The sequence below is a fragment of the Astyanax mexicanus genome, chromosome 11, assembly GCF_023375975.1.
Source record: "Astyanax mexicanus isolate ESR-SI-001 chromosome 11, AstMex3_surface, whole genome shotgun sequence".
Lineage (NCBI taxonomy): Eukaryota > Metazoa > Chordata > Actinopteri > Characiformes > Acestrorhamphidae > Astyanax > Astyanax mexicanus.
In genome coordinates, this window is record NC_064418.1 from 10,782,501 (window position 1) to 10,803,545 (window position 21,045).

The 21,045-nt window shown below is 38.8% G+C and overlaps 2 protein-coding genes across 2 annotated transcripts in view; one reads left to right on the plus strand and one right to left on the minus strand.

Annotated features, from left to right (window-relative positions):
• Nucleotides 1–8,571, plus strand: part of rab5b (RAB5B, member RAS oncogene family) — a 14,923-nt gene extending 6,352 nt beyond the window's left edge. The window contains exons 2-6 of the mRNA XM_007260422.4: nt 1–210; nt 512–663; nt 1,496–1,618; nt 3,783–3,876; nt 6,084–8,571. The exon at nt 1–210 is cut by the window's left edge and continues 100 nt beyond it. Of these exons, the coding sequence (XP_007260484.3) occupies nt 48–210; nt 512–663; nt 1,496–1,618; nt 3,783–3,876; nt 6,084–6,196 (645 nt within the window). The 5' untranslated portion in view covers nt 1–47 and the 3' untranslated portion in view covers nt 6,197–8,571. The remainder of the gene's footprint in view (nt 211–511; nt 664–1,495; nt 1,619–3,782; nt 3,877–6,083) is intronic.
• Nucleotides 8,572–11,691: 3,120 nt separating this feature from the next.
• dbr1 (debranching RNA lariats 1) lies at nt 11,692–20,471 on the minus strand. The gene is made up of 9 exons (XM_022680491.2): nt 20,363–20,471; nt 19,433–19,759; nt 19,216–19,340; nt 18,158–18,238; nt 17,977–18,062; nt 15,622–15,846; nt 15,396–15,473; nt 14,529–14,674; nt 11,692–13,334 (listed from the first exon to the last, which is right to left on the minus strand). Exons 2-9 carry the CDS (start codon nt 19,627–19,629, stop codon nt 12,560–12,562), a joined length of 1,713 nt encoding a protein of 570 aa, XP_022536212.2. The 5' UTR covers nt 19,630–19,759; nt 20,363–20,471; the 3' UTR covers nt 11,692–12,559.
• Between the last annotated feature and the right edge of the window lie 574 nt (nt 20,472–21,045).

Here is a 21,045-nt window from a genome sequence, read left to right on the forward strand (position 1 = left end):
ACCCCGACCCCAACCCCAAACCCTCCCCTCACCACCCTTCCTCCACTATGAGCACCCGTGCGAGTGGGAGGGCTAATGGAAGCCTCCCCCAGACCAAAATCTGCCAGTTCAAGCTGGTGCTGCTGGGTGATATGGCTGTGGGCAAATCAAGCCTGGTCTTGCGCTTCGTCAAGGGACAATTTGATGAGTTTCAGGAGACCACCATTGGAGGTAAGGAATTGAGATGAAATATAGAGCTGTACTGTAATGTTGGCTGTCATTAATCATAAATTCCAATTATACACTTTAGGCAATAGGTCTATGAAACAATTATTTTTGTTTTTATAAAGCATTTTATGGAACTTTATGTATTCTTTAATAAATTCTAAAATAAAAGTGTTTATTTAATGGCATTCCTCAGAGAAGTGCTTAAAGCACCCTTATTTTTAACTGAAAAAAAGTCTGTAAACAGCTAATTTTGGCTATGTTGTATGTATGTGAGGTTCAAAATTAATTTTTTCTCTCACACTAGCGGCCTTCCTTGCTCAGTCGGTTTGCCTGGATGACACCACCGTGAAGTTTGAAATTTGGGACACGGCCGGTCAGGAGCGCTACCACAGTCTCGCCCCAATGTACTACCGTGGGGCGCAGGCGGCCATTGTCGTGTTTGACATTACGAAGCCGGTAAAAAGCATTTTCTACTTGTTTTTTGATAAATATTGTATGCTTATGAATCACATGGGGATGTAAAATACATGTGACACATCAGTCACAAGATTGCAATTTAAATGCATTAATCTTGGAAAAATAATATGTAGTCAGATTCCAGCCAGTAGGTATTTGAATTTGATTTCTGTGGTTTGTAGTTGTGCATTTCTTGTGGGACAAGGTATAAGTGAATGTTTGATATTCAAATTCTTATACAAATTCATAATCAATTTCTTGAATGCTTTTTAGACATATATCTTTAGCATTTAGCATAACACATAAAAGAGACATAAAACCTTCTTAACTTTTAACTGAAGTCAATGTAAAAAGAGTTTATTTCAGGTCATTTTGCGGATTTTCTATTTGTCTATTCATCAAGAAATTTTGAGACAGTGTTTTCCAGCATAAAAATATGTTTTTTTGTCTTGTAATTATCACCCGTTGTCCAATATTGAGTGAATATGTTATCCAGTCTCATTAGTGAATTCACAAATATTTGTAGTGAGAAAGAAACTTTAACAATTTTTTTGTTAAAAATATTTTTTAAAAAGTAATTTTTTGTAAAATCACAAATGGTTTGATTTGTTGAATCCTTTGTTGGGGCTTTTGAAAGATTTGTAAAATCAGAGACTTGTACTGCCATTATCATTTAAGGATGATCTGAAATTTAGTTTGAACTTGATTAATATATGATAATTTCTAAATGTTTGTTTCTAACAGTGGAAATCTTACCTCACTGTTTTTACTGCTACTGTTGAACTGCCAAGTTATGCTGTTTGTGTCCCTTTTGACCTTCATTCCACTGTAGGAGACGTTTGAGCGAGCAAAGGCCTGGGTGAAGGAGCTGCAGAGGCAGGCGAGTCCTAACATCGTCATCGCTCTGGCGGGAAATAAGGCCGACCTCGCTGACAAGAGACTGGTGGAGTACGAGGTGAGGTTCTTTAACGGGTCTGGCCTTTATGCTGCATTCACGTGTATATCGGTTTATCAGAAAAAGTTTCCCACTAGAAAGCACCACACCCTCTTCAGTGTTCTTCAACACTGTCTTGGTGTCATTGGATAACAATTTGATTTGCTGGTTTTATAGGACTCTGAAATCTGGTTTATGCAAAAGCGAATAGACATATTTCTATTTTTTCTATTTTACTAAGTTTGGTATCGAATTACTCCAAAATTATACAGTAATATCACTTGATATGCATGGCATTAATAGTATGGAATTTCATGTTCTGATTTGATAACAATTAGATTTTTTTGTTTGTATAGCACTCCGAAATCTCTTTTATACAAAACCGAATGGACATTTTTGGTATCCAATTACTCCAAAATGATACAGTAATATCACTTCAAACATATATTTGGAATACATGAGAATAAGATCTTTTAAAAATGAGTTCTGTGATATGATAACAATTTGATATGCTTATTTAATAGCACTCCAAGCATTTCCAAAACGTTACACTGTTCTACAGATAAGCAGTAGTCTTTCTGGTGTATATTTGTTGATTAGACCTCGTTATATCATGTTTATTTATCTGTAAAAGTAGTTTCTGTTCCATTTTCATTCTCTGCACGAGAAGCGCACGAGTCTCTGCTCCTCCGGGTGCGTTGTGCACAGTGTTGCCAACTTAGCGACTTTGTCGCTATATTTAGCGACTTTTCAGACCCTCTAGCGACTTTTTTTGTAAAAAAGACGAAGGTGCCAGCGCTTCTGGTTGGAATTTTTTTTGGAACGAAGGGCAAGCACTTGCAGTCCCTAAGGTGCAAATCTGGAGCAGATATAAGTGTTTTACCAATGAAAAAAATGACAAATTTTGGATCATCAGTGTGAAGGGTCTCAAATTGCAAGTAGACGTAGCAAAGACCCAGATTAGACAGTGGTTCAAATTGTACAATGTGCATTGGGAATAATAATAATAATTAATAAATAAATATATAATAATAATAATAATAATAATAATAATAATAATAAAAACACCCACCCAAAAAAACAGGAAACCCACAAAAAATTGAAAACCAGAAAAAACACCCAGCAAAAAAAGCCTTCAAAAAGAGTCAAAGACCTACAACATCATCTCGCTGCAGTTGGTGTAACTGTGCATCGTTCAGCTATTCAGTGCACTTTGCACAATGACAGACTGTATGGGAGAGTAATGCAGAAGAAAATGGTTCATCTCACATATTTGCAACAACCACCCCCTGCAAAAACAAAAACTAAAACAAAATTGCAATGTTATGTTTCGATGTTATGTAAAACTATTGTTTTATATGTTGGTCTTTTAAAAGTAATAAAGGAGTGAAACATAAAAAAAGTTTAAACATGTTTTTTTTTTTTTTTTTAAACGAGTGAATAATCCTAATTAAACCATTACCTGTTAGAGGTAAGGAACACCATTGCACTAAATACTGATAGAATAATAAGTAATGGAGTTGGTAAAAAAAAATATTTACACAGCTTGTAAGGATTTTTTGGGGGGTTTCAGACATCTTTCGGATAATTAAACATGCACAATTTATTTAAAACTGAGGGAATTATTTAATACATTAAGGGAAGTAATGGCTCACCGTAGCCGAGAGTTCTTCGCGGCTGGGACCCTCCGCTCTCCGCTGCCGCAGCCAAAGTTCTCCGCGCCTGGGAGTTCTCAATCTCAGGGGCTTGGCAACGAATGGTCTATATATATATATATATATATAATAAAAAAAAGCGCTTGCACTTGCCACCATCTTGTTTTTTTTCTGAATCGAGCTGGAGAATCCAGTCGCAATGCATGATGGGATGCAGTACACCACGATGATAGCTCTCCATGCACACTGCTAAATCGAAGCGGAGTAGTACACCATCCGGGTACCTGTGGTAGTTGTAATACTACAGATCCTCGCATACTGCGAACTGCATACTAGCTTTAGGCAGTAAAGCATTCCGAAGACAGCCTCAAATAAAAACGATTTTCATAAAAAAACATCATTCTTAATCTTAACTGTAAAATCGAATTAATCGATATAAAGCATTTTTATTAGTATTTTAGTTAATACCAATAGGTACAGAGAGCGTCAACTGTTTAATTATTCACCTCATCTTTGTGCTCGTTTTACAGGAGGCTCAAACTTATGCTGAAGACACGGGCCTGTTGTTCATGGAGACCTCTGCCAAGACCGCCATGAATGTCAATGAGTTATTCCTGGCCATTGGTGAGCCTCCGCCTTATTTGTCCTTCATCTGAAGTTTTGCTGCTTTATGCTGTCCATACACTACACGAGTTTGAAAAGTCTGACCCCCTCTCACAAACTAAGATTGGGATCACTGTTTTGCAAGACTTCAACTCGATTCTTTCTGAGATTATTTCCCATCATGTTTCTGGTGGAGTTTTCATACAGTACAAATCACATATTAAGTTACAAATAATGTTTATATATCAGTACTGTGATTTATCAGAGACTCACAACTGAGTTTTCTGTGACACTGTTAGTTCTTATTATATAGATATTTTTTAATCGAATACATTGGTGTTCAACTCTGCCTATAAGCTTCTCCCTCCCCACTTTTTTTGTATAGCAAAGAATCACCGTTACACTGATATACATTTGACGTTGTTTTAGATAGAATTAATGCAATAAAGAACATCATTCTTGCAAAATGTGTATTTATTAAACAAGTGCAGACAAAGTAGTGCAATTTTTTTTTTTTATAAAATGAGTTTAAAGTGCTACCTGGGTTTAAAATGCTGTACATATTAAAGTAAGAACCATATAAGGCATTTTAACTGCAAAATATGTTTTTTTTGTTTCTTTTTCTTTTTCAAATCTTTTTGTAAACATTCACATCAAATATAGCTATATATTTGCTATCAAATATAGCTATATATTATACGTTGTGCACCTCGCTATTTGCGTGTGCCATATTAAACACGGTTGATTTTATGAAAAGACTGACTAACACTGAACTATTAACGATTAGAATGCACAACCACAGCTCGACTCCAGCAAGACTCTCCTGATTTTATCTTGACTTTGGAAATTTGCCTGGGACAGAGAAATCGGTTAAAAATCATTTGGTGTCGGCATTATTTTTACACCTACAGCTTACAGTTAATGGAATCTTATAACCATTTTAATGTGTGGGGTATATCATTGCACTCTCCTAAAACCATGCGGAAGTGTTTAGTGATTTTTTACAGACTTACTTATGTAGTTTCTGACATGCAATTAACTCTTTTAGCGATGATATGATGGCACTTGCTTTTTTAGATACTGATCATAAAACCTTTTTGATGAGTATCTTACAGAAGACTATCCCAAGATAAATAAACACTCCACTGCTAAGTGAATGTTAATCTCCTTTGAGATGAAGCAGGACTGCAGTTGTTCTGACTTTATGCTTGCCAGTCAAACAATATAATATATAGTGAAGCAAAATGAAGATTTGTATTATTAAATTAAATTATTTTTCCATTTTGCATAAATGTTGGAAGTAGTTTATTGGGCAAAGGATTTACAGTAACACATTGGTGACTCCTGGTGTTTAAAGCATAAATATCAGAAACTTTGTTTTAACTTTAATAACCTATAAGGAGGGCAGAGAAAATAGAACAAACCAATTTAATTAGTTAACAGAGAAAATATGTTATTTCGAAGTGTTGGATATTAAAATAATACCATTTTTAAGATCATCCAAGATCATTTATATAATTCATTGGAAAGGCATGTGATCTGCTGGTGTTGGTCCACTGTGTTATATCAAGTCAAAGGGGTGAACTGTTTTCCCAGAAAATCTTCTAGGACTTCATGCTTCCCTCTGCTGACAACTTTTATGGAGATTTCATTTTCCAGCAGGTCTTGGCACACTGCCAGACACTGATTTTTGGGTTTTAATCATCAACACTAAAATAATTGAACGTTTAAAACAGATAACTCACTCTGTGTATAATGCTTCTATATAATATATAAGTTTCACATTTTGAACGGAATTACTGAAATGAAGTAACTTTTCAATTTTATTCATATTTTTTGAGACGAGATCAGTATTAGGCAGCAAGAGAACAGTCGGTTCTTGAAGACTATGATGTCGTGAGCTGGAAGCATGGACAAGTGTAGGAATCTGAGACAGTAGACAGGAACAACTTCAAAACAGCAGAAAGGGTTTTTGTGAGTTGTTTCCAGTATCCAGCAGTAGTCCGTACCTACCAAAAGGGCTCGAAAAAGGACAACCAGTGAACCAGTGACTGGATCACGTGCCCCAAAGGTTCACAGATTCTTATGAAGGCCCCACCTCACAGCTGGCAGGTGGTTTTAATGTTATGGCTGTTGAGTGTTCTTGTATTTCTGTTCAAATGTACTAAAAGGCAGACTTAACCTGTATATATATGATTTAACCAGTTGATGTTTTTTATTCTCTGCAGCAAAGAAGATGCCAAAAACAGACACCCAGAACGCGACGCATGCCGCCCGGTACCGGGGGGTCAACCTGCAGGACCCAGATGCCCAGTCCACCCGAAGCTGCTGTGGGAACTAAATGCCCACCTATAACCCCTATCATCTACATCAACAACAAGGGAGACCACCAACGCCCTGTCCTTCCCAAACCCACCCAACCCCACCACCTTTCACCCTTTCACCTCCACAACTGGCATGGAGAGAAAAGAGAGAGAGAGAGAGAGAGAGAGAGAGAGAGAGAGAAAGAAAGAGCAGAGAAGGTAGGGAAAAAAGGGACAGCTTGTGGATCCCTCACTGATGCCAAGAAGAGATGTCTGATGCAAAATGAAGGATCGTTCATCGGTCAGAACGTTTGTACTCTGTGTGGTGTCTAGCACTTAATTGTAAAGGATGTCCCTGTGTTTGTGTGTGTGTGTGTGTGTGTGTGTGTGTTTGTTTGTTTTTTTTGTTTTGTTTTTTTCGAATCTTTGTCAATTTTCATATTTGATTATGATTATGCAAGCAGTGTAGTGTTAGCATTGGGGTCGCAGAGCAATGCGGTGAACAAAAAGAGTGAAAAGACTTAAGAAAAACGCTGAGAGGAATGAAGGAAAAGGAGGCAAACTATTTCTATCCCACCCAATCTTTCCTGTCCTTTTGGTCCAAGGAGGTCCCTCAGTCCAGAGAATGTTCACAAAGCCTGGGAGCTTGGAATCCTTGAAGATGGATGCAATTTGACCTGCTGTGGCAACTGTATCGTGAGTAACCACCCTTAAACTTGGCCCTGGAGCTTAAGCACTGAAGAAGAAACCAGCTCCCTAAGCCTTCGCCTGTTGAAAGCACCTGAAAAAGCCTTGATCAATGGAGCCTGATCAGTGGAACCCACTGACCTGTTTGACCACCCCTCGATCCCACTTTGGGCACAGTTCTTCAGCATGTAGGTCATAAAGGCTCATTAAATTAAAGCATATCCCTTAGCATCTGTCGGTAAAGTCTTGACAAACAAGAAGAAACGTCTTCCTGACCCATTCTGTCTTTTGGAACAATCTCCCGATCTCCATCCAGCTGTGCCCAGTATACCAGTGCTATCCACACCTGCTGTTGGGAACACTTTTCTGCGATGGTCCCTCTTCATTGTAGTCGGCTCATCGCCACTATAAACAATCTACCATCCCCATCCGTAACATAGTTAGTTAGCTAATAACATTTTATGAGAAGCTTGGTAACCGTTTTACTTGCAGTGTGAAGTGAGTCGTTCTCCTTGGCATCTCTAAACACAGGGATCTGTTCTCATGCGTCTAAAAGCAACAACAACAAAAAAGGAAAGCTTCCACAATCATTCGCTTTTTTATGCAGATCTGATTTCTGGCAGGGAAGGTTTCACCTACTTTAAACGTTACAAAGTCCCAGAATGGTTTGAAAAAAAAAGAAAAAAAAGTGCCTACTCTCCGTTTTTTCCGTATTTTTGTTTTCTGGCTTGCTCGGGACATGAGTTCCAAGTCGGAGGATCCTGTTGCTTTGGCATTCCCAGTGATATTTATTACTATACTACTACATTTTGACACAAAATACACACTAGTAGTGCCAGATGTTCTGCATTGAATCCAATTAAACTGGACTAAAGATGCTATCCTTGTAATGAAACCGAAGTTGGTCAGTTTAATACTGACAAAAAAAGGCATTACAATGATTTGATCACAAGAAGGTATCATTACATTGCCCACCTCTGCTAACCTAATCTGTGATTTTTCACGTTTTAGATCCATTGATAGCTGGAATAGAGAAAAAATAGAAAAAAATATTCACTGGAAATACTGTAGTCGTTTCCAACCAGATCTCTATCTGCTGCATCTGTAGCATATGGGTGATTACCAAGAGCAACAACTTGACACCTTGTGCTGAACAGATAAACGAGCATCTGCCCATTGTCTTCTGTTACAAATATGTCTATATGTCCACTGGTTGTGCAGGGAAGCCTCAAGAAATCAGCTCCACACTGTAGATGAAGCAGATGCAGATTAGGTTTGGGGGAAAAAAAAAAAACGCTAAAGTGTTCTTTTAAAGACTTGACTAGGATCCTAAAGTGTAGTGTTTTTCCAGACCCTGTCCTGAAGCGTATTAAAAACCCACATCACATCCTCATATGTGTGTGTGGAAGAGAGAAGACCTTTATAATGTCTTGTTTTAAGGATGCTGTTTGTTGTCAATAATTTTACGTGTAAAAAAAACAAAAAGCAAATATAAAAAGTTTTATTTAAAATTGGTTTTAGTTGGTAAATTTATGGGTTGCCATAATAATCTTTTATGGTCACTTAGGGAATGATAAAGATGATGATGAGGCATTGCATAAACTGAAGTCATTTGTCATGTCTCTTACAATCCAGTTTATTTTGTGGGATATATTTGATCTCCTGTTAACACTTCTGTGAACTGAAAACGTCAAATAAAAGCTGTGCTATTCTGCTATGAATGGAACCGGTCTCTGGCCTCTTGCTTGATCTGCGTAACTGACACTCGCGTCCACTCGCTAAAAATGCTAATACACACAGAGCTAATTATCTAAATTAACCCATTTTTTTTGTTTTACTCATATTGTAGTGCTTGAACTGTTTGAACAAGTTTATTCAATTATCCAATTATCAAAAATAATAGTTGTACCCAGACAACAAATAATTGAACATATAATCGTTAATTAAGTTGGGCCACACATTCAGAGGCGACATGCCAGATGTCTTGGCATGGAGTTGTAGAGGTTCCTAATGGTGTCTTGCGATAATCCATTCAATGCAGCTTTCTCCATAGATGCGCTCCGTCATCAAACTTTTATGTGACTTTCAAACTAGAGGTGGGTGGATCGATCCAAATATAGATAATATTGATACCAACGGGCTCAGCGGAGCCAGCCAAACAGCCAACAGGTATGGAGAGAAACACCACCTGAGTTTTTTTTTTTTTTTTTTTTTTACACTGTTTATTAAAGAAAAAAATTAATTGCACTGAAAGGAAGAACAGTTCTTATTTTTTATTGTTTTTCATAAGAACAATTCTATTTGAAAAAAAAGAAACAAAGAAAGAAAAAACTAGAAAAGATGTCTAGTGAGGGCATATATATATATATTTTTTGTATTGTGGGTTCTCCTTTTCTACCTCAATATTTATTTTCCTAATGTTAAAGCAAACTTTGTTTTGTTACTGTTCCATTTTATTTAAACAAAAATGTTGATTGTGATGAAGTATTTTGTTGGAGCTTAAAATATTATACTACAGTATACTACAGTATTGCAGATACCGATACTACCGATACTTCCCAGTATCGCACATCTCTATCTCAAACTTTCATTTGATTTTCTGAGACTTGATCAGACTTTAGCCCTATCCGGACGGGATTAGACGTCCTCTGAGAAAATTACAGGCTGAAATAACTACTGTGTTTCGCTGTAATTTTAGTCCCATCCGGACACGCATCTCTGAGCTCCGTCACCTTGCATTTCTATCTGGGTCCTGAGAGGAAGTGTGTACTATGACATCAGCCCATCTTCACTCAGCTCGTTAACAGCTTTCTACTTTTGAGAATCAGCTGCTGTTTAGCTAAACATCAGCTTAATGCAGATCTGAAAGAACCTCAAGTTTAGGGTCTTGCAGAAAAAGTCAGATGAAATTCAATGGACAGTGAGATAAATCAGAGAAAGTAAAAGAACATTTGAAAAACAGATGAAAATCAAAGTAACTAAAGCCCTATCTGGACGGGATTAGTTTCTCATGGATCCTGGGGTAATTTTCTCTTTTATGGGGGTACTCTAATTTTATTCCCAGCCAGAATGACCATGTATGTCCTCTGAGAAAATTACAGGCTGAATAAATCTACTGTTTATCACTGAACTCTGTGAAAAACACATCTCTGAGTTTCATCACCTCTCGTTTATTAAAATAGCTATTTGTCCACAGTCACAAACCATAATTACACTATGGGTGCACTTTTCCATGGCGATCCACGTAAACACAACAGCGAGTGGAAATGGAGGAGCTACTGAACACAATGTCATGTAACCGAAAAAGCCTAAATACTCACTGGTCCTCCTGTTTTTTCAATTGCATTGAAATTGAAAAAAACAGGAGGATGCAAGAGTTTTATTACCGAGTAGAAATGTGAAATATTTTTCACACACGGTCCCCTGAGAAACTATTCCCATCTGGATAGGACTATTCTCTAGCTTTCATTTGACTTTCTCAGACTTTCCTTTGAATTTGGCTTAAGCCCTATCCGGATGGGTTTATAGGCTTTCTGTGTCACATGACATCGCTTTCGGTAGCTCCTTCATTTCCATTCGCTGTTGTTTTTGCGTGGACCTCCCTGGAAACGTGTGCCGAAAGTGTAATTACGGTGCGTGGCAGTGGACAAATAGAGAGGCTACACTTGTGCCGACGTTATGTATTAAAACGATTTTTCTTTAAGAAAACAGAGACATTTCCGCGCGCGCTGCCAAACTCTGCAACGCGTGCCTGCAGCTTTTTAGCGCACTGGACGAAATTTTAATAAATAAATTAATATGTTTTATATTTTAATAAATTTGCCGTGGTGATAAGAAACGAACGCTAACATATAGCTTTATATTTCTGTGTATTTCAATGTTTTAAGTTTTATATAATTGAAGGGTAGCACCAGACGCCAGGGTGACAACGTGCTTTATTTTTTTCAGATATGAATAAAAATAAATAAAAGTGAATCAGTTAAACAATAGCGAAGTGAAATAAAAAAAATATGTTCAGCCAAGTGCTTTTGTCTTTTAATTTTTTATTTCAAAAACTCCAGCATTTGAGTAAGAATAAGCATCTGTTAAAATTCTCAGACAGCAGACTGTCTATATCTGCTATATTAAGCTACAGTTATTGAGCCTGTGTACTGAACATAAATATAAATCCTTATAAATGTCAGAAACAAATATAACTAATACTAACTTAGTTACTGTGCACATTTTTAAGTATATTATATTTCATACTGGATTATTTTTTTATATATATTACTTCTTTCTGCATGTCTCTCCACAACCATCCAACAACCAATCAGACTTCTTTCTGAATTTCCCAGGAGCAAATCAGCTCTGAAGGCAAATGCTGAATATTTGAGGGCTAATTAAACAAAACTTTGAGCTGCGTGATCATGGTGAGGGAACGCGAAATGTAGAAAAGGAGATTTGAAGAGGCGCCGTCATCTTATAAATCTGTTGTTCGGGACCATTTTAGCTTCAGCATTGAGTATGATAATCAAGTCAAAGGAGAGTGAGCAGATAAAGCACAGTGTGATATCAGTTACCTCTTTTTGACTAATGGTGAAAATAAGTGTTCCTTTTTTATTATAGATATTCTGATTTGAATTCATCTGTGCCAAACGTGCTGCATGTTGGAGCTAGATAATTTTGATATATATCGAAACCAAACCGATACCGGGGCCCAAGAACCACGATACGAACCGAACCGTGGCCACACTGTACCGTTGCATCCCTAGTGCTAACTGTTTTTAGCTTTTCATTTTTAATTAGCATGTTTTTTCATTAGTATAACATGAAAACGATGAAAATAAACACTAGCGAAACTAAATGTTGTTTAGCGACTGGTTCTTTAATATCACTGAAAACAAATTAATTTTGTCAAATGGACACCATGAAAATAAAAGAAAATAAAACGTAAATTAAAAACAATCCAAAACAGATGTCATAAAGTGGCACACTAAGTGTTTATGAACTTCGACTGAAAATACAAATATGTGGGAAGGCATTTTCCAAAACTGGACTAATGTACAATAAATGTCAATTATATGGAAACAATAATAAGTTTGAAATTGGGGTCTGTAACAAACACATATGCAAGAGTTGATATAAACATGATCAAGAAATTATTTTGGTCAATAAAGTAATTTACATTTGGTAGTTCTCAAATCTGTCCTCAGGGGTTCTAAAATAAATCACAAAAGCAATTGCACAGCAAAAACTGGAATAGACAGATTTTCTCTTTGAACGGAGTGGAACTGATTAGCCAAGAAATGATAGATGTATGGCGTTTGCTTCTTTAGTCCTGTGGCACTAGAATGGAGGTGTCATTACTTGTTAGCCTTGCTGTTTCAGGATTAAAACAATGGTCCATGGGAGCAGATGTTCTACTACTTTATAGCTTCAATCCTAAAGGCTAAAGTGAAAGCTGTGATTAAATAGAAGAAATTCTGTTATCTGTTCACTTCATTAGCATTGCAGTGACAAGTGGTCAACTGAAGAAGCAAAATTTCATACATCAAACATGTATTGGCTGATCAGCTGCTCTCAAGTTGAGGGAAACTCACTGTTATAGATTTTTGGACAAATCTTTTTCATTATAAACTCTATACCCAGTATAGGTGTGTTGAGATCTGTGTAAAGAGGTAAAACATGGACCAGCTAGAAGGTCCTGAGGGAGGGGTTAAGAACAGACACAGCTAGCTCTCCTCCTCGTCTTCTGGGGCTGTGTAGATGCTCTGGTTGCGCCGCTTGATTCTAGGTGTGCCAGATGTGGGACTGTGGGTGCCTTTTGTCTCGCCGCTGCAGCGCTTGGGCACTCTGGCTAGGGGGGCACCACCCTCCTCCTCTGAACTTGTCTGCAAGAGCCCAATAGAAGAGGATGATAAGGATCGAGACGGTGGAGGAAGCCTGAGAGCCAGAGGGGAAGACAGCGGCTCGTCCGTTTCCGATTCAGCGCGAGGGGGAGGTAGGACAAGCCGGCCTGCGGCCTCCAGCAGGGGGCTGCTGTCCCTGTCGCTGTCCTGAATTCCAGCAGGAGCCTCAGGAACCACTGCGTCCGACCCTTTCTCGTCACCACCTTCTCCTTCCTCTTCCCACTCATCCTCGATGGTGATCTCGTCAGGGTTGTAAGAGCTGGACAGTGCCGAGGAGTCGGTGGGATACTCGCTTGGCTCTTCCACACTACCCGTACTTCGGTTGTCCTCGTCATCCTCGTCTTCGGAGGCCCCTCCTTCCTGTGCTGCAGGGCTCAGCCCACCCTGGCCGACCAGGGCGTAGATGTCAGTGAGGCCGAGGTTGGCGCAGAGCTCGGTGGTCTGGGGATTGGTAGCGTAGGCGGGGGGTATGTGCGGCTGAGGGTGAGCAGGGTCAAATGCGGGGACAGTCAGGCTGAAATTCTCTGGGATGTTGAGCTCACCATTCAGGTCGCTCACCACCTCCATCATTGCCTCCTCTGAAGCACGGAAGTCCCACCTACACGAAAGAAACAATCTGTTAATCCGTATTGTCGTATATTGTACTACACGTAAAATACGTAGATCGACTCATGCGCTTGAGGACAATTTTTAGTCTCCCCCCCATTTCTAAATTTCTAAACGTTGGGGTTAATGGTGTTTAGTTGTGTGCTTTAAGTTTCAAATAATGATGGAAGCTCTTTAAATTAGATTACTGTTGAGGAAGAACTTCCAATCATGCCAAAAACAAAAGAAATCAGTAATCACAGTGTTTCCAAGTATCAGGTTCAAGAGTGAGAAGTAATATCAAGAAATTCAAAGAGAACCACACATTACAAAACAAGCCTGGCAGAAGTAGGACATTTTCATGATACACAGTATTTATCATATTTTGACACTAAGGCAAAATGCACCTGCAATGGTTTCTTAATAAATATTTGTACAGTTGGGTCAGTGTCTAAGTACTTGTTATTTTCTCAAATAAATAATTGTCAAAACAATATGAAAATGTATGTCAATGTCAAAATATACTGTTCAGCTCTGGATAGAAGGCAGCATGAATCAGAATAGAGGTCTGCGTGGGACTGCTTTTTTTAACCCACTCTTGCCCGCTCCCGCGTGTTTTTGTCCCGTTACCGCCAAAATAGCTTCTTTTAATCCCACACCTGCCCACCACATGCACATTTCTGCCGCTTCCTAATATGAATTTAATTCATTACATTTAGTGCTTCAAACTTACTTATGTATTTATTAAAACAGCAATTTAGTGCTGAATAGTACTGCCACGTTTCTTACCACGTTCCAAACACATGCCGTCAGGTGAATTGGAGATGCTAAAAATCTCATATCGGTGTGTGTGTGAGCGTGCGTGCGTGCCTGTGTGTGTGTGTGTGTGGGTGGGTTCATCCTCTGCTTTGAGATTTTTCTTGAGGGTTTTCCCTGCATGAGAATCAAAGTGTGATGACAATTTTCTTAATTATTTATTCATTTAGTCCCGCGAGTCCCGTGGGAGTGCAGACCTCTAAATCAGACCTTAAGCAGGCCGCAGCAAAACTTGGTCTTGGTCGGTGCTTTCTTTTCCAACACGACAACGACCCAAAACACACATCGATCCTGGTAAAGAACTACCTTTAGAAGACTAAAGTGAAGGTAACTGACTAACCTATAAAGAGCCATGTTGAATCCCATTACTAAAATAAGACAGATCTGTTACCGTGGGTGAAGGCCGTTATTCTCCGGGGGATACCACATCCTGGGTGAGGGCTTCTGAAGATCATTTGTAGCCTTTAGGATGGCCAGCCACTCTGGGTCATATTCCAGTTGATCAGAGGAGCCGGGTCTTTCTGGCACCTCCACTATCTGCAATGTAAAAAAAAAAATTAAGTCTAAAGGGGGAATTAAATAAAAAAAACTCTAGTTTACCTGTTCATTACTAAAACAATGTGAAAAGGTGCAACCAAAGGATCCACTCCTTGTCCTCCTTGAGGAGACTGGTAGGTGTAGTGTCTTGTACATCTCTTAAAAAAGGCATTAAAGCAAATGAAAAATAAATAATGTTTTTCTTGTCACGGCAAAATAATGAGTTCAGTGCATGGAGGGGGACAATCTCTCCCCACATCATCCATCATCTTTAAAGTGTGCCAAGCGATAACATTACCAGCATAACTAATGAAATACTTTAATGTATACTAAATATATTTCATATATTATCGTGACGCACAAAATACATCATTATATTATTTTTTCCTGCACAAATTTCATTCTGCACAATTTTTCATTCTTCTACCAATCAAAGTTTTTTTTTTTTTTATAGTAGTCCAGTAGCAGTGCTGTATGGCCCAGACAAGCTGTTATTTTATTTTCTCATCTTAGCAATGACTTTATTACTGCACTTCACTTGTCAGAGCTCCAATTCATCTCTTAGAAGACGTAGTGATAATACTATGATGTCATATGAAATTGATTATTTTTTAGTGGTATCCATCATTAGTTATCAGATATAGTATTATCCCAAAAACCTCATATTTGTGTCTCCCTTAATAACAATAACACAGTCAGTACAGCTGGATCAGTGTCTTACCTGAAGAAAGTCTCTATAGGGAAGACATTTATCAAGAGAAAGGAACTTGGTGGTTTTAGGAGTAGCGTTTCCTTTGGCCTACAGACAAATACAGAGATATTCATAAATTAATTAATTCATACCATCACATGTACAGCATGTTCTACCATCAGCAGCAGAAACTGTCTTATTCATTCAAGCACTCTTATCAGTGCGAAAGGCTTCAGCTGTATGGATGCTGCAGTACCTCGTGCTGCATCAGGGCAGCGAATTTGACGTGCAGATGTGCAGAGAACCAATAGCTGGGCTGCAGGTGGTGGAGCAGCTCTGCGGCGGCTGGACTGCCCAGCGTTCCGGAGTTTACTTCCTCACGCAAGAACCGCTTCTTCCGCAGCAGCGCCTCTGTGCTGCCATAGTGGTAGATGCCCCGTGGCCAGTCGTGCGTCATGAACACGTCCATGGGCATCTGGATCTGAAGCAGCACATGAGAAATGAATACAGTCCACAAAACAAGGAGAATGAAGAACTGAGGTCGTCGATTTAGCAAAAATACTACAATCATGATACATTATTTAAAATGACAATGTATCACAATATGCTGATATATTACATTACATTACGTTACGTTACATTTCATTTGGCAGACGCTTTTGTCCAAAGCGACTTACAATAGTGAAGTACAAAAGTAATAGGAATTTAGATAACCCATTTTTAGATAGGGCTTAAAGGAGGTCGAAGGGAAATAAAGGGATAGAGAAGTGAAGGAGGGGAAGAAGGAAATGAGGTTAGAAGTAGTTAGTGTGTTAGAGATGTTAGGAGAGTAAGTGCTCTTTGAAGAGCTCAGTCTTCAGGAGTTTATTAAAGATAGCGAGAGATTCTCCTGATCTGGTAGTGGAGGGTAGTTTGTTCCACCATTGGGGAACTCTGTATGAGAACAGTCTGGATTGCTTTGTGTGAGTGTTTGGCAAAGCGAGGCGACGATCATTGGAGGAGCGCAGCGGCCGGGAGGTAGCGTAAGCCTTCAGGAGTGATCAGTGCAGGTAGGAAGGAGCCTGTTCTGTCATCACCTTGTAGGCGATTGTAAGAGTTTTGAACTGGTAGCCAGTGGAGCTCAATGAGCAGCGGGGTGACATGTGCCCGTTTTGGTTGGTTGAAGACCAGACGTGCTGCTGCATTCTGGATCATTTGCAGTGGTTTTACTACGCAAGCCGGGAGGCCAGTTAGCAGGGCATTGCAGTAGTCGAGGCGTGAGATGACGATTGCTTGTACCAGGAGTTGGGTGGCCTGTTGCGTCAGAAACTGTCTAATTTTCCTGATGTTATAAAGTGCGAAGCGGCAGGATCGGGCAACCGAGGCCACATGGTGCGTGAAGGAGAGCTGGTCATCAACCATAACACCCAGGTTCCTAGCAACCTTTGTCGGTGAGAGAGAGAGAGAGTCGATGCTTATAGAGAGGTTGTGTTGAAAAGATGGTTTTGCTGGTATGACCAGAAGTTCAGTCTTTGAGAGATTTAATTGAAGGTGATGCTCCTTCATCCAAGAGGATATGTCAGAGAGACACGACGATATCCGTGCAGAGATTGAGTTATCTTCAGGTGAGAATGACAGGTATAGCTGGGTGTCATCAGCAAAGCAATGGTAGGAAAAGCCATGTGAGTGGATAACCTGACCAAGAGAGGCAGTGTATATTGAGAAGAGAAGGGGACCCAGTACCGAACCCTGGGGAACCCCAGTGGATAGGGAGTGGGCTGAGGACAGCTGTCCTTGCCACGACACCTTGAACGAGCGCCCAGTGAGGTATGATCTAAACCATGACAGCACATTGTCTGAGATCCCCATGTTTGAAAGTATAGTTAGGATATATACTAGGGCTGGGAATTACAGGGAATCTCATGATACAATATATCACATCAAGATATGTTGCCCACAATTCTCTACGATACTTCACAACATATGTGTTACTGAAGAAAATTAAATACTTCTATATAAGCAAATACCAGAGATTATGGATTTATTGCTGTCAATTTCACATTTGAGAAGCACTAACACATGGAGTAATGGAGCACCCAAAAAATGCTTCACAGAGTATTTTGGTTTGTTTATCACTTTTTAAGTTACTACATGATTGATTGTGTGTTCCTTCATTGTCTGGATGACTTTAGTATTAATTTACAATGTAAAAAAAAAAAAAAAAAAAAAAAAACTAATAAAACAAATAAAAACACTGATTGAGAAGGTATGTAAGATACTTTTGGCTGGTAGAGTATAATCATTAGGGTTGTATGAAATATTGAGCAACAAAATAATTTACTTTTTTATGTTGAACCTGCTGTTAAAAATAAATGTTTTTGAAGCACAATAGCAAACAAAAAAGTGGCCAATTTTTAAAAAAAATCTGCGGACAAAAAAACGTGTTCTGTATTTGGTGTTTGAAGATATGCCATATGTGTCAATTTTGTTCTGATTCAGCTAAAAGCCTAATAATTAATATTATGGGCATACAGTTTATTGTCACGTTTTAATTTAGATTCTTACTCAATTTAAGCAACACAAACAGGTACATATTCAAACCCCTTTCAGCCTCCAGCACAGTCCGGCTCACCTGTTTGAGCTTAAAAACATCACTGTTCCTGATGTGGTAGACACTGCGCAGGGTCTCTTGGTTGTAAGGTGGAAACTCAAAGTGTCCTGAAACAGATTAATGAGCAGGTTCAGTATAAATGTCCAATTTATGCAATGTCATATATCTTTACTTAAATGTGTGGAGTATGCTCTGCCATTACCTTTTCTGTAATCATGGGATTTGAAAATTCCAGAAAGACCACCAATCCGTATTCCTTTGTAGCGAACAACACCAGCATAACCTGCAAAACAAGCAATACAACCCCACTTTAAATCACTGGAATAAAGATCTAAGAGAAAAACTGGAATCTGATAACATCACCTAACAATGACTGAGTTCTCAGCGTCCACAAAACTCTTAACAATAGCTTTTTTATATTATAGAAAACTGCAGTGTATGTCAAAAAATATGTGAACTAAAATTAAAATTACAATACCTCAATGACTAGGTAAAATTTATCCTATCCAAATAGGGCAACTTAGCCCAAATAGGGCAACTTAGCCCAAATAGGGCAACTTAGCCCAAATAGGGCAACTTAGCCCAATTAGGGCAACTTAGCCCAATTAGGGCAACTTAGCCCAATTAGGGCAACTTAGCCCAATTAGGGCAACTTAGCCCAATTAGGGCAACTTACAAGTAGTCCAAATAGGGTAACTTAGTCCAAATAGGGCAACTTAGCCCAATTAGGGCAACTTAGCCCAATTAGGGCAACTTAGCCCAATTAGGGCAACTTAGCCCAATTAGGGCAACTTAGCCCAATCAGGGCAACTTAGCCCAATTAGGGCAACTTTAGCCCAATTAGGGCAACTTTAGCCCAATTAGGGCAACTTAGCCCAATTAGGGCAACTTACAAGTAGTCCAAATAGGGTAACTTAGTCCAAATAGGGCAACTTAGCCCAATTAGGGCAACTTAGCCCAATTAGGGCAACTTAGCCCAATTAGGGCAACTTACAATTAGTCCAAATAGGGTAACTTAGTCCAAAAAGGTTAACTTTATACATTATACTAACAGGAACATGGATAATATTCCCACTATTGTCCATGCTTTTATTTAACATTTTCTAATTTCTAAAAGTAAAAAAACACTCAGATAATTAATACATAAATACTTCAAATCTAATCAAAGATATTAAATGATCTCAGACAAAAGAACATTCTATTATAATGTTTAGCACTTTACTTTATAGGCAATACAGCAATACAGACACAAACTCTTACCCAAATAGTAAATATTGGGGGCGACCCACCCTCCATAGGGAAGCTCCTGTAAATGGTTTGAAGCTTCATGGTTTCCCCCGATGAAGATAGTCAGGACAGGTGCTTTCTTCTCTCCAGAATAATACCTTTTACAGTGCGAATGAGATAGAAAATATTAAACAAAAAATGCAGCAGCATACACAGCTGCAGTAGATCGATCATCTACGTAAAATCTTACTTGTAAAAAGTTTGCATCTGCCTGTACTTGGTCGGCACGGCCATACACTTCATGTCCCCCTCATTCCGCACAGCCTGGAAGTCCCCACAGCACAGCAGCAGGTCCACCTTGAGGCCTTCCTTGCGCTCCAGGTGGCTGATGGTCTCGTATATCTTGTCCAGTTCGCCATGGCAGCAGCCTTCAACAGCTATTTTCATATCCGTAGATGTTAAAGTCCAGATTTTGTTTTAAAAAAATAAATATTGCTAACACAGGAAAAAGTGCTTCTTCAGACAGAGTCTTATTAAATCCAGGAACTCTGAGTCGTGCATATCCAGACCAGTGAACCTATTGACAGGACAAAGGTCACATTAGTCCAATATGTTAAACATGGTGGGGGTTTTCACATGGACACATTGGACAGATACAGATATAGCATAAAATCAATAGAAATGCATTTTAAGTAGAATGGTAGTTAGACTCTGGAGGAACGTCCAACAACCACACAAGCCTGTTAACCATCAAACTAAAACATAAATCATAACCCTGTACTGGTCAGAATCTAGCTAAGCTAGTCAACCAGCTTGACCAGTTTGAGTTGATTATCTTTTTTTCTTCAGCAGGTTATTCACATATTTTAACTTGTCAGTTTTAGGGTTTAAGAAGTGATAGACGCTGCTCATCAGGTAACGTTAGCTGAATAACTGCAACAAAACGGAATTATCCGTTCCACCTTAAATTACTTATTACGTATTAGCTAACGTATTGGCGCCTGAACAGACGCCAGGCAGTAAAGGCTGCAGTATTTAAGGTGGACCGGACAATTCGAAACAGAAGCCCACGACACGGCACGAAATGGAAGATTATACAGCTAAATTAAAACTGCAAGCACACAAACAACATTTCTGACATTATTCCATCAAAACAAAAAAGCTGTGTGTGTAGTCTCACCTGTATTTTAGTCGTTAAACCGCTGCTTTAACAATATTTCCCTCTCAGTGATCCAACTTACCCTCCATTATTCACCGGCCACGCATGCGCACTCGCTGTACTTTACATGGTAAAACCAGTTTTGCCAGCCACCAGCACTTTCCACTATGCAAAAATTATTTTCGTAAAAATATAAGTCACGTATAGCGCACCATTTAGTAAAATAGCGGTTTATGTTTTCTTTCCTTTAAATTTGTATCAGTAACAAAACTTTCCCAAAGAAATAAAATGATTCATAAAGCATAAAATAATAATAAGCAAAAACAGTGATTAAAAGCTTCAGTTAAACTATATACAGTACCACACACACACAAGTAAATTTAATATAGACGTTAAATCTATACAGGAACACGTGGAACTATGTAGTTTATTCATTACTTTACAGATTAATATGTAGATTAATTATGTTCTCTCTCTCTCTCTCTCTCTCTCTCTCTCTCTCTCTCTCTCTCTCTCTCTCTCTCTCTCTGTCTCTCTCTCTCTCTCTTCTCACACCCCTACACACACTCACTCGCGTAGTCATGCACACAGAGCTGATGGCACGTTTCCTCTTTTCAAGCTGTTCAATGTGAAATATGGATGTAAACTAGCGTATATTTTCTATATTCAAAATCCCAGTTAAACTCAGCAACTCGGCTCGTTAC

Coding starts and splice junctions, on each gene's coding strand:
- dbr1 (XM_022680491.2), bottom strand. CDS start 19,629: ATGAAAATAGCTGTTGAAGGCTGCTGCCATGGCGAACTGGACAAGATA. Junction 18,239..19,215: donor CCCCAATATTTACTATTTGG/GTAAGAGTTTGT, acceptor CTTGTTTTGCAG/GTTATGCTGGTGTTGTTCGC. Junction 14,675..15,395: donor CCTATAGAGACTTTCTTCAG/GTAAGACACTGA, acceptor TTTACATTGCAG/ATAGTGGAGGTGCCAGAAAG.